Here is a 12738-nt window from a genome sequence, read left to right as displayed (position 1 = left end):
ATCGTGACCGGTGTGTATGTTCACACCCCTAGTTTTTTGGGTTCTTTACAATTACAGGTTATTAGTTAGCAATAAAACACACAGGATAATTAATGTCTGAGCATTAACAGGAAAGGAGAATATTTTATCAGCTCCATCTGCTATTTACTCTCATTAGTTTGTTACTGCCACTCTGCTCCTCCCCTTCTTTGCTCTGTCTCTCCCTGCATTCCTGCCACAGCCAAATTAGAAACAAGACGCAGTGATTTCTCAGAATTTATTAATAAATTAAATGCATTTTTGATGGGATAAAATGTACTGGGTTTGTTGTGAATATACCTGTGCACAATGCCAAAATATCACCTATGTATGGGAAATACTGGCATGTCTAATATACATCTGAAATAATCTGTTTAGTAATGAACATGTGTACATCAGTAAAGTAAAAATACATCTTAAAGTAATTTAAAGTTTTCTTAACATTAAAAAAAATGATACATTCACAGTTTGATTACGTGTAAATGCCCCTGAAATCAACAGGGTGTTTCAGAGCTTTTTGTACCTGCCTTTTACTGTTAAGGATACTAATATGATACCAGTATGAAAACATATATTCTTGTTTTAATTTTATAAATTATCACTTCTGGGAAAGCAGTCAAAAATATTTTTGACTATCATATCTAGGTGCAACTGTGTGATCATCAACAAGAATACAGTTCCATCTTTAGACACTGTCAGGGCTTCTCCATCAGAAACAGTAAGTGAAAGGCTCTCATTAATCTCTTTGCTGTTCTCCGTACCTAGTTAGCTACTGTCAGATTCGTTTAGATACGGCAGTTGTTGTTCAGTTAAGTCAAAGCAGTTCACTCTGACTTCCTTTTTCAGAAGGAAATACATCAACATATGGAATCAAGTAACAGCTAAGAGGCCATTTCATAGGAACTTTGCATTCAAAGTGTCTTTTAACAACCTTTGTTTGGTTTATACAGAGTATAAGCTTTTATAAAACACTAACATCCTGAAATTGCTGGGGTGACATTTAAACATGGTATCACTCCACTGCGTGTGCTGTTGAGGTGAAAAAAACAATCATTTTATTATTTATTGTTCTGTCAGAAATTATTCTAAGACAAGAGAAGTGTTGTGAAGCAACAGGCAAGCATGGAAACTGCCCCATTTCAAACAAAACAAAAACCAAGGCATGCATTGGTCCTGTTAAGCTAAACCCTGAATCAGATCAAATATCACTTTTTCAGTAAATTGCTTTGCTAAGGTTCTAGGCATGCTGTCGGACTCTTCAGATTGTGACTACAACATAGAGATTGCACATGAGAGGAAGGTTGCCAGGCGTTCACTCTCTGACTGACTAATAAATTGATCGAAACTGTAACACGCTTCTTAAGAGTGTAAATGTGTTAGAGCAGCAGTGTAAAGAGGGATGGAAATAAAGTGCTTGACGTGCCTGGCATTTTAAAGCAAATCAAGCATGGGTGTTTTCACTGAACACTTTTCTATGCTACACAGTACACACATTAAAAGTGCAGGTTCTGATCACACTTGTGCTGCCTCAGTGCTCTTCAAAGGGTTTCCTTGCTTTTGTCCCTTTGTGTGCGTGGATCTGTGATCTGTGGCGATAAAGCTTTAAAGCAGGTCGCTTGTGCCTGTTTCTACAAAGTGTATTTTCCTCTTACTGGGTGTAGTGTCTCATGGATTTTAATAACCGCTTTGCATTGCATTAAGGTGACTATACCGTGACTGATTAAACAGCACTTAAGACACTCTGTGGGCTTTGTATCCCGTTAGCCTATTTGCAAAGCCATTCTTCCATACTGATTTCACAAATGTGTAGCCCATTAATCTGTGTGTAAGGAGCTTAAAGAGGGTGTGGGGGTGTGTGTTTAAAAATAACCTCTGCACAAACAAAAGTTGAGGCCATTGCATCACTCAAGTAATTGATCGAATCTGTCAATTGAATTCAGTCTTGAATGAACCCTCAGGCATTACTCCAGCCACGCTCTAGCACCCTTGTGTAGAGCGCAGTATGAGCCTTGCTGTAGTTAGTACTGTGCCTTATAGGGCCTGAGCTGTGCTTATAATGGATCAGAGAGAAAGAGAGAGTGCGAGCAAGAGTGTGTGCGTGTGCGTGCATGTGCGTGTGTGTGCATGCGCCATAGAAGAGCCCCCACACATCTGTGTTTTTCTGTTGTCTTTCCATCCCTGAGTTTTCACAGCTCTTTACTTGGCAGACATATTCACCCACTCTGGCTCCAGATGTGACTTAGGCTACATTCACACAGCAGGCAAGAGTGGCCCAAATCCAATTCACCAACCAAATTCAAATTTTTTTTTTTTATAAGGCTGTTCATACTATGTTTTACAATGTGGCCTGTATCTGACATCAGTCTGGACAGATCACGCTCCTAAACTGACCCGCATGCGCAAAGGAACAATGCGTCACGTGATGCGTTCAAACTCGCTGTAAAAAGGGCACGTCACTCAGCCACAGCCTTGTCTTTGGTTCGCATCTTTTGTTTCTTTAAATTTCGCTTTTAAACTTTAAACTTTCCGTTGGCACTGCAGCCAAGTTCTCACATGGCCGTGTTTGGACATTTCTTTTGACACCTCTTCAAACGCGGAGTGGTTGCTCACTATCCCACCAATCCGGTGAAATCTTCCTTCACTGTTATCCTGCATCTTTCCTTCCCAGGAGCATGAAAATATGATGAATGTCGAGTTGGATTGACTTAAAGGATGTATGAATTCCGATCTGCCCGTTCAGATAGGTCACGTTTCCGCATATCGGATATGTATCGGATTTTAGTACCACATATGAAAGTGGCCCAAATCAGAATTGAAAATGTCAGATTCAGTGTATTTTTTGCTGTTCACACACCCATGCAAGTAAAAAATCTGTCACATTTGATGAAAAAGATCAGATTTGGGCCACTTTTGCCAGCTGTGTGAACGTAGTCTTAGACTTCAAAGCAAGCATGCCTGAGAGATGGTGTGCAACACATTGTTTTGCCTCTGGTCATGTATTGATTGTAGAGCACTGAATTTTTAATGCCTTAAATTAGAACTCAGCAATTACCTTTGTGAACAGGGAGGCCAAGGTCCAGGCAAATACACAGAAGATGTCCAAAATATCCAAGGCAGCAAAAGCAGTGAAGAAGGTGGAAGCAGGTGGTGTGATCAGAGCTATTGTTCGATCAGGACAGGCAGCTCCAGGACCTCCACTGGGCCCCATCCTGGGACAGGTAGGTAGAATTTTGTCCATTTTCCTTTAATGTTTCTTCTCTGCTGTCTATCAAAGAGACTGATGTTTCATACAGCAGTATACTGACTATAGCAGTAGCAGTATGGCTGTTTACACATAAAGCAGCTAGTTAAATAAGAGTGTAATTGAAACTCTAATGATGCCATTAAGCTTCTGTCTGTCTTAATGACAACAACTGAGGCCTGCGTTCCTCTCTATAAAGGCACTTTTGTCTGGCCTCCAGAGAGTGCTTTCCAGCATACAGGAATCTGTTCAGCCTTGGAAATGAGATGAAATGAGTAGCAGTCAAGCAAGGCAATGCCATGTGTTTTAACTGTGTGTGTCAAAACATGGTCAACAGCTTTGCTTGAGCCCGTTCTTTGATCCTGTGACACTGTGTGTGTGTGTGTGTGTGTGTGTGTGTGTGTGTGTGTGGTAAACTGTAAATAAATTGTGCACAGCATCCTTTTAGCTTTAGGCACTGGCCCTTTAATCTCCCCCTCTCACTTTTTCGGTTTTCCTCTTTTCTGTCTAACCAACCTTGACAGAGTAAACATATAGCGGTAGGCTGCATGTTGGCTGGGGAGCAAACTTAAACAAATGAGAGAAATAAAAGAAGGAGGAAAAGCAGGGAAGAAAGAACTGACAAATTCAGCTGAAGTGAATGAATTATGATTCAGAGTAAAATTGCTACAACCAGATGAAGGATGGAAACAAAAGGTAGAAGAAAAGGAGGGGTAAATGGCCACTACTGGTGGTTCACAAACTGTGACCTAGCTTGGCAGCAGTTCAGAGAATGTCAGCAAAAATGTGCAATGCTGTACATAGTTAAATGGAAGAAATGCTGGATTTTTTTTTTTTGGGTCGTAATCTTAAATGTGACCCACCGGGGTAATGCACTACAATGAAAATATTTGCCATGGAGAATAAGGCAAAGATGGACACCTGAGTGATAGACTCCAGGTTCTGTTAATCCCCCACTGTTCATCTATCTGAAATCTGTCTCCAGTGCAGACGTGCGCTTAAAGCAATGCTGTTCATAATGTCGTAATGAATAACCCACTCCCTGAATTTTGTCAGCCTGTTCTGTTATTTTAATCCATCCTGCAAATATTAGCCATAAATCACCTGAGCTCACGTGTGAACTTGCATGTGAGCGCTTAGCCCACTGACGACAAGTCCCATTTTAATTAATTAGGTTAATAAGGGTCATAGTGGGGAGGCAGGAAAGTGCAGAGTGCATTAGTGACGACTGATGGAGCTTGAATGAAACCTCTGTCCGTCCTCCAGTCCATGCCATACTGCGTCACCACCTCCTAAGGCTTGTTGGCATTTCAGTCAGACATGCATGAGACTCGTGCCATAATTACACGAGCAATCACTCCGCTCTTTGTACTGAACATAATTATGATAATAGCTGTGATAAATAGGGGATCTGAAGTGAATCAGCTTTTGCTGTAATTTTCTCCCCATCTATTTGTTTCATGCCATTTTACATATATCTATTATGGATGCTGATGATGATGATGATGATGATGATGATGGGCATACGCTGACAGTGTTTTCACAACAGAGAAACTTGATTTACCCAAACAGACACATCTGCCTTTAAAAATGAACAGAAATGTCAGTGCAAATCCCTCAGACAGCATCCTGGGAGTCGCTGTAGTTCTTATAAAATATGCGATCAGAGAGTTGATCAAATTTCTCAGAGCTGTCTCATCAGTCTATATCCAGACTAATTGGAAATTGGTTGGTGTCTAACAAACATTTATTACAGTGGAGTACTAATGCTTCAGAGCCATGCTTCACACTACACAGCGTAGAGTAAAAAAAAAATCTATGGTGAAAAGAATCAATAGCGTTAGGTTTAATTGTTGCTCATAAGAAGGCACTTGGGTAATTTGCTGCATCTCTCATCTGTATCCTATTTCTCTCTTGGGTCATTTGTTGTGTGTGGTGCATTTTGAACCTCAAGACATGTTTTTTTAAAAAAAAAATGTCCTGATCATCTTTTTTAAATTGTGTCTGAAAACATGTATGTCCATTGTAAAGAAACACAGTAATGTCTGAGGGCTGTATTCAGAGTTGGCAACTTTTTTTCTTTGTTGTCAAATATAATGCATTAAAAATAAAAAAGTTGTATATGATATATGAATAAAAAGATGGCAATAACTGAAATAAACATCTAACAGGTGTCTAGTATATTGCCAGTATATTGCTGCATGAATAGTCCTAATTGTAATTATCACATTAATCACTGCAAATTTGGTTTAATTTAACAATATGGCAATATGGCTTCCTTTGGCAGCTTATAAAATAGCACTTGATCCAACACATCCTATTATTATTTCGCATTTTTATTTTTTATATCATGCCCAGAAAGTTACCCTTGCACCTTACTTAAACCATGAAATTGTAATGTGTGTGCAGGATTTAGGCTATTTCATTACATTTTAAATTTGCTATTTGGAGTTGTTTTGTTAATTTTATATGCTTTTCTGTAAAGACAACATGCCCATGGTTTGAAGCATTTACACTTACAGCACACTTTAATTTAATTACTAACTTTATCAATTAAAAAATCAGTCCAGATAAGCAATGTCTCTGATTTAAGATGCTCTCTCTTCCGTGGAGGAAAAAACTTTTTATTGACTTTAAACTTACAATCCTATTAATTAAAAAATAGTCCAATATTTATGTACTTAGTATTGGTCTCAAATTCTATAGTTTTTTTTTTCAGTGTATTTACAATGAATAGATTCATAATTATAAGTGATGTCTGAAGACAAATTTGTGCAATTTCTCTTTTAAATCTTTACTACGCACACTCAGTGTACACTACTATGTGCACAGCCTTGAAGGTTTAATTCATAACAGAACTGTTTTCTATTCATTGAATTCCATCCTGCTGGTGACATGTGAATAAACTTCTGTAAATGTAAAAAATCAAAACATTTTACAAAGTATCTAGTGTCCATTGGTCTTTCACGGTCATGTTTGTTTTATGGGTTTAACAGCAATTATTAAGAAGTGAATATTTCATTTTTATGCATTTTCATCTATTAATCAATAACAATACTACTACTACTACTACTAATAATAATAATATTAATAACTTTTTTTTTAAAAATGACAACCTAATAACAGACTTAAAAACAGTTTTTTTAATCAATGTTTATAAGCTCAACATATATTAGCTCAACACATAAACTTGTGTTTATTTAACCTTTATTTAATTAAAAAGGTATGAAAATGCATAATATTTATAGTAATAAACATTTTAAAAACATTTAATGTAATTTAAATTAATTGTTACATCTTATGTGTATATTCCTCGCTGTTAGGAAGCAAAGATCTAACAGAGTGGAAATACAAGAAGACAAGATTGGCTATGGTATATGTAAGATTAGTCACTGTGGTAGCAAATGGTTCACCTTGAACATATTATAAATAGTTATATCTCGCATAGTTAAAAAAAAAAAACGATAAAATATAATTGGTTCTGTGTAATTTGGCCTAACAGGGTAGAACATGTATGACGGGAACTTGCAGACTGTCGTGATAAAGCATTGCAATATTAAAAATGAAGAGGGGTGTTAGCACTTAACCAGCACAGAAAATTTAAACACCCACCAAAGAGAGCGCTGGGTTAATTTTCTTTTTTTTTTTTTAACCAAAAACACTACATACTACATTACAAAAAAAAAAAAAAAAAAAAAAAAACACACACACACACACAAAATATAATTTTGTATTAATAATACTGTTTTCTTCTTTTGTGTATAAACATGGAAAGCAGTCTAAATGATTCTTTGCAGTTAAATGTAATATTTTTTCAGGGATAAAAAAGGCACTGGATAGCAGAGATGACTCTTTATACAATGGTGAATTAAACAGGATCAGAATGCAATCCTCAATTGTAGAACGTGTGCTCACAAGATGAGTTATTACTTGTTTTTGGCCAAAACCCAGACTGAAGGGTTGACTGGTGACCAAAAAAGTAAGTCAGTCATTGTTGCTTATCCACAGTGGCTGATCTGTCCATCTAGAGCTCCTCTGAAATAAAGGCAGATCCCAGGGAGCTCTCAGTACGATCCAGCCTTATATGGCTTTGGCCATGAGTGCGCAAGAGTGTGTGGTCCTGAGTGGATGGAGTTGTGCCACCCTGCCCTTGCTCCACTTGCTCTGCATCCATCCCCAAGCTCTGGTTTCTCCCTCCACCCTCGCCCCTTTCTCCCTGTCCCCCACCGCTCCCGTTCCTGTGCACATCCCAAGCTGATCTAAGCTTGACAACCAATGCCAGCACATTCTTCCCCACGAACACTGTGGATATCCTTGGGTCCCTGTACCAGAGTACACCCACAGCTCTGAGCCCCAGTGTCATCACATTGATGGCAAACAGACTGAGCCACGGGTACACAGCTTCCCTTCGTGCTCGCCTCAGGCCTGGAAGTGCTAGCTCGGTGAGTGAGACACAGGGCAAGAGAAGCAGTAGCACATAGCAGTAGAAGAAGACAACACCATCAACCCATAATGGGACCACTGCACCACTCTGAGCCTCCTCCCACAGGCCGGCCTGCAAGTCCAGGACATCTAACAGGTCTAGGGCCACCCAAAGGAGCCTGGCACGAACTTCCTGCTTCCTGTGTGCCGGCGTTACATGCTCAGCTCCCGTCAGTACTAGAAAGAGTGAGGGCAGCCCCACAGAGAGCAGGAGAGTGAGGGTCTTGCGCGCCAATGGGTCGGCTGGCCGCCGTTCATGTCTGTAGTTCTGGCACACAAAGAAAAGCTTGAGCTCCAGCAAGGATAGGAACAGGAACCAGAGAGCGCTGGCAAAGGCACGCCGTGGCGAGCGTGCCTCTGACGCCACTCCAGCCGACACAAAGCGAAGTGCCAGCAGGAAGCCCAGGTCACCAAGCGCCACAGCTGTGCATGCCCATGCAGCCGGCCAAGCCCTACTCCCACGCCCCAGCATGCTCTGTTCCAGGAGATAGAGGTCAAGCACAGCCATCGTGCTCACCGTCACCAGGGTGGACAAACACACCTGGGGTGAAGGTAACATGCCTGGAGCAGAAGGAGAAACAAGGACACTGTTAGAATGCAATGTTGCATCAAATATCAAGGGATACTCTTAGAGGTTATAGGGTTTATACTTTTCAGTATGGCTTGGCATACTAATAAGCATAAAATTAGAATATGCTGAGGAAGGAGAATATTTACATGTTGAACTTGCCATGCTTCTGCTATAAAATGATTCACTTACATCCTGGTTGTAAGATAGATCAGATAAGCTATAACAAGTATGTATCCAATATCTGGGCATAGTGAATGCTTCAGTATTAATTTCAGTAATTATTTTTTTGTAATAAGCAGTAGACTCATTCTCCCTGTAGCTATGTTTATCATTTCAGCTGAACAGGAGCGCAGTAGTTTTGTCTGTTGACGTGCAGAATGAAGGAACAAACTGGATATACATGTGCTCTTTTTTTTTTTTTTTTTTTTTTTTTTGAGCTTTGCATAATGTTAGTACACACAGATTGCAAGCTATGCCCTCAGTGCTGAGATGGAACACTGGATACTTACTTTGTTTCACCTTGCTTAAAATTTGTCAGTACATGAGTATAACCTTCTCCATCCCAGCACATTTGTGCATTTTCCGTAAGGTCACCCTTATACAAATTTGTCTTTTTCTCAAGTCACGAAAATTTTTACTGTTTTTTCCTTTCTGTCTTTGCAAATTCTCAAAATTTCTGTACAGGGCTTCCACTAATCACTGTGTTACTGCCTTATTTATCATTAATTAATTGCATTAAAATTGAGGTCAGGCATGCTGATAAAGCTTGTCTTCTCTGTGGCTGGACTGCCAGTATGTTATGAAGGATAGCACTAATAAAATGGCTTTTATTTGCAGGATCATTTTTTGAAACAATAGCATTTGTACTGTGTCGCTTATACATACGGTCCATAGCTCTACCAAACTATAACACAAGGTGTTATTACAAGCTTGTATATAGTATACATTCTTCTTTAAAGCAATATTTCTGCCAAGGACAATTTTACTCTTCTTATTGACTCGTGTGGAGAAATGATTGCAATCTTTACGGTCAAATCGAATGTGTGCATCCTCAGCCAATTGCGTTCTATAGCCAGTTGACTTTGAGAAGTCCACCAGGCAGCTTTGGGTGTTAGGAGCTGCCATGATCAATGGCATCCTAATATGAAAATCATTAGCATTTAAGAAATGTGGTAATGGCTTCGTTGTGAATACATTACCCATAGCGGAGATTAATTAAATCTGTCCTAATGAGGAGACTTGCACTGGATTACAATATTACATGCAACTACATATTTTATTTTAGAATATTCGGGCTGGGGGAAAGATTGTGTATGCACAAAGATTTACACAAATATGTGCGTTTTCTGAACGAGAACTAAGCAGTGAGAGTCCTATTGGGGAGGGAAGGAGAGAGAGACAATGATTCATTCCCTTGGCTTTTTACAGACCTAATAAAATGTTAGTGCATGATGGTGATAGTTCATAAATAAGTCTGGGGAAATGAGTGAGGAGGTTAGTGACATGGTAAGGAATGAGAGACAAAAGGCACAGGAGACTGCTGAGGGTAAAACCATGGAATATCAATGCACAAGAACAGACAAATTTATTCAATCTTGGGGAACTGTAGAAATTAAATGCATTAATACATAGTATGGAGATGATTTAAAATATGTTTAGTAAATGATCTAGTATTATTAGTCCTCTTGGTCCTCTGTGTAATGAAAAGGGAGTCTGCATTGCTGATATCTGATTAGAACTAGAGACTTCCAGCCCTGAAATGTAATGGGGTTTCAAAATGTCTGTCTCGAAGATTTAGAGTTGAAAATAGTATGTCTGATAATCGCTGTGTTATCAAATCCAAGCCTTGCATGTCTGTTTGTTAGGATAGAGCTCTTTTTCAGACAAAACTTTCAACCTGTAATTCACTTTGATATAGATATCGATATAGACGTTTCGTTGAAAATCCTCCAGGCACATCAATAGTGACTATGCTTCTAGTATCCAGTAGACAATGTGTCCTGTTAGTTTGAGTAGTGGCTTGGAAAGTATGCAGGTGAAAGTGGGTCCGCATGTGTGAGCTTGTATGCGTTATTCAAGCCCAGATTCCCTGTTGGCCTTCCCTTCAATACAAAAGATTAATCTTAGATGGACTGCTTAATATTGAGAATCTGAGCTGCTTCCACAGTTGTTGGACAAAGCTAGGAATCCATTTGTCAAGTGTAGGTTTGCCAGACCCACTGAATCTAGTCATATTCTCTAGTTATGTACTAGCTTAATAACCTTGATCTCTTGAGCATTACAAATATAATCAGACTTGGCTTACTGTTTATATAATATCAATGTCATAGTCAGGATGAAGGTCCACCACAGTGATCAATGATGCTTTGGAGGGACAAATGTTTTGTTTTGTTTTTCAGGTCAAATTAAAATAGGTCTTCTCTGCTGTGTACTTGACTGTCTGTAATCAGACATTTCAGTGTAAACTTTAATTGTAAAGTTTGCATGGATAATGAAGCAGTGGTTCAGTCACATGAGCTGAAGTTTGTTGCATTATTGGGAGGAGGCAGACTATTTAAGCAGTCTAGCTAAGCAGTCTCAGTGTCTGTATATCAGTAGATTTGTATTTACCTTAAATTGATGTAATCAGAGGTCGTGTTTGCAGTCGAATTCGTCCAGAATAGTTCAGATGTTTGGCTGAAATGTCGCGGTCGCTGCGCCTGAATCTCACCACATACCGGTAAATCCAAAGAAGCCATTTAGGCTATGCGAAAGAGCTCAATAGCTACATTGTCAAACCTCGAGTCGCCTGCTGTTCCGGTCAGGTTTGTGGAAATTCTGAGGATTTTCCTCTTTTACTATCTTTGCCTCTCTCCCCCTCCTCTCCTCCTCCTCCTCCTCCTCTCCCTCTCCCTCCTTCTCCTCCTCACACCTCACAGTCCGTGCTCCTTCTCCATCAAACCGTTTTGCCCAAACCTCGCGCGAGCGCCTGCCGATTCGGGGGAAGGACGTCGCGCGCGGTCTCGCTCCCAGCCTCACGCGCTCTTCCGCTGCTCTGTGCCCGGCTCGAGCTGGAGCAAAAAGTCGACGAGGAGTGCTCTAGGAATCGACATCTGCACCGGCTCCGATGTTAAAAGTTTAATTCCCACGATAAGCCGATGAGATATGCTTACTAGCGTGTGGAAAATAATATAATGAAGCGAGCGCATGGCTCGAGTTTATGATTGCGGCGTGTGATTTGTAGGCAGCCTCCGTGCACTGGCTCTCCTCTCCTCTCTTCTCCTCTGCTCTCCTCTCCTCCTCCCCTCCTCACCCATTCCCCCATTTAGTTCCGTCTCTCCCTTTCACTTCTGGCCAAGCCACTCGAACTAGCAGGCGGGCATGTTTGAATTGTGTGTGTATTAGAGGAGGGCAGTCAGGAGTCAGCTGTCTTCGTCTGTATAATTACACTGGTGTTTATCCAGTCCTAGCCACTGTAACTGCAATTGCATAAGAGAGAAGACATCCAAGATTACTCTGTCCTCAGTCATAAATTCTTGCATATCCTAATTATTTTAGTCCCCAAGATGTTGCTAGACTGGCTTTTTTTTTTTTCACTACCATAGCTTAATCTTTAATCTTTTACTCTTCAGGCTCCTAGCAATTGTAGGTCCTAATTTCTTTCTTCATAGGCATATTTGATGGTGACCTTTTGTTATTTTAATATTTTGCACCAGCTAGGAAATGAACTGATGCTCAACCTTATTGCCTTTTCACAGTCTTGGATTTAGTGTTGAATTTATGAGAGAAGGTGATTTATTTTCCGATGTAGTTTGCACAGCATCATAGAAAGAAATTGAGCATGATCTTGTTATCCATTCATTGCCCTCTTTAAGTGCTCTGGCATGCCTTTTTCGTCTTCTTAACATATAAATTCAAAAGGATCCTTTGGCACAAACTCGTCTTGCTCTCGCTCTCTCTTTCTCTGTGTCTGCGCCATTTTCTTTACAACCTTCCACCTCATCTTCTTGTGGTTGCTGGGGTCATTTGAGTGTGTGGTTTAATCAGACCCATGGAGAGAAAAAGGGGAGGCCAAGTCATCTTTCTTGTCACAATCATCTGTGTGCTTCACTGATTTTCACGGAGAGATTTTCTATTACCCAACTTCAATTTTTTTGGCCTGCCCCCCCACCCATCCGTCCCCCTTGCACTCTCAAGCTTTCTGTCTTTAGTCCCAATGGGTGTCTTTGAAGGTCAGTGAGCTCTGTCTTTCTTTCTCTCTCTCTCTCTCTCTCTCTCAGCATAAGAGGAGAAAGAAAGAGAAAAGAGAAAACGAGGGCATTGAGAAGTGGGAAGGAGGGAGTTGCAAATGTCCAGCATTGCACAGTCATCACTTTCCCCCCCTCTGACAGGAGCAGTGAAGTTTAGAAGGACGTGAAGGATAACTCTGGAGTGCTGAGGACCTGAT

The 12738-nt window shown here is 40.2% G+C and overlaps 2 protein-coding genes across 3 annotated transcripts in view; one reads left to right on the top strand and one right to left on the bottom strand.

Annotated features, from left to right (window-relative positions):
- The window catches only part of mrpl11 (mitochondrial ribosomal protein L11), a 43164-nt gene that overhangs the window by 13686 nt on the left and 16740 nt on the right, over positions 1 to 12738 (top strand). For both annotated transcript variants that reach the window (XM_026917414.3, XM_026917415.3), the window contains exon 2: positions 3083 to 3236. In XM_026917414.3, coding sequence (XP_026773215.1) covers positions 3114 to 3236 — 123 coding nt within the window. In that variant the 5' untranslated portion in view covers positions 3083 to 3113. The remainder of the gene's footprint in view (positions 1 to 3082; positions 3237 to 12738) is intronic.
- On the bottom strand, positions 6422 to 12700 carry tmem265 (transmembrane protein 265). The gene is made up of 2 exons (XM_026917413.3): positions 10923 to 12700; positions 6422 to 8302 (listed from the first exon to the last, which is right to left on the bottom strand). The coding sequence occupies exon 2, from the start codon at positions 8298 to 8300 to the stop codon at positions 7284 to 7286; it is 1017 nt and encodes a 338-aa protein (XP_026773214.1). The 5' UTR covers positions 8301 to 8302; positions 10923 to 12700; the 3' UTR covers positions 6422 to 7283.

The sequence above is a fragment of the Pangasianodon hypophthalmus genome, chromosome 7, assembly GCF_027358585.1.
Source record: "Pangasianodon hypophthalmus isolate fPanHyp1 chromosome 7, fPanHyp1.pri, whole genome shotgun sequence".
Taxonomy (NCBI): domain Eukaryota; kingdom Metazoa; phylum Chordata; class Actinopteri; order Siluriformes; family Pangasiidae; genus Pangasianodon; species Pangasianodon hypophthalmus.
The sequence above is the reverse complement of the archived record's forward strand: the minus strand, read 5'-3'. Positions and strand labels throughout refer to the sequence as shown.

What these genes read in the sequence shown, in the direction of transcription:
- tmem265 (XM_026917413.3), bottom strand. Translation starts at nt 8,300, where the DNA reads ATGTTACCTTCACCCCAGGTGTGTTTGTCCACCCTGGTGACGGTGAGC.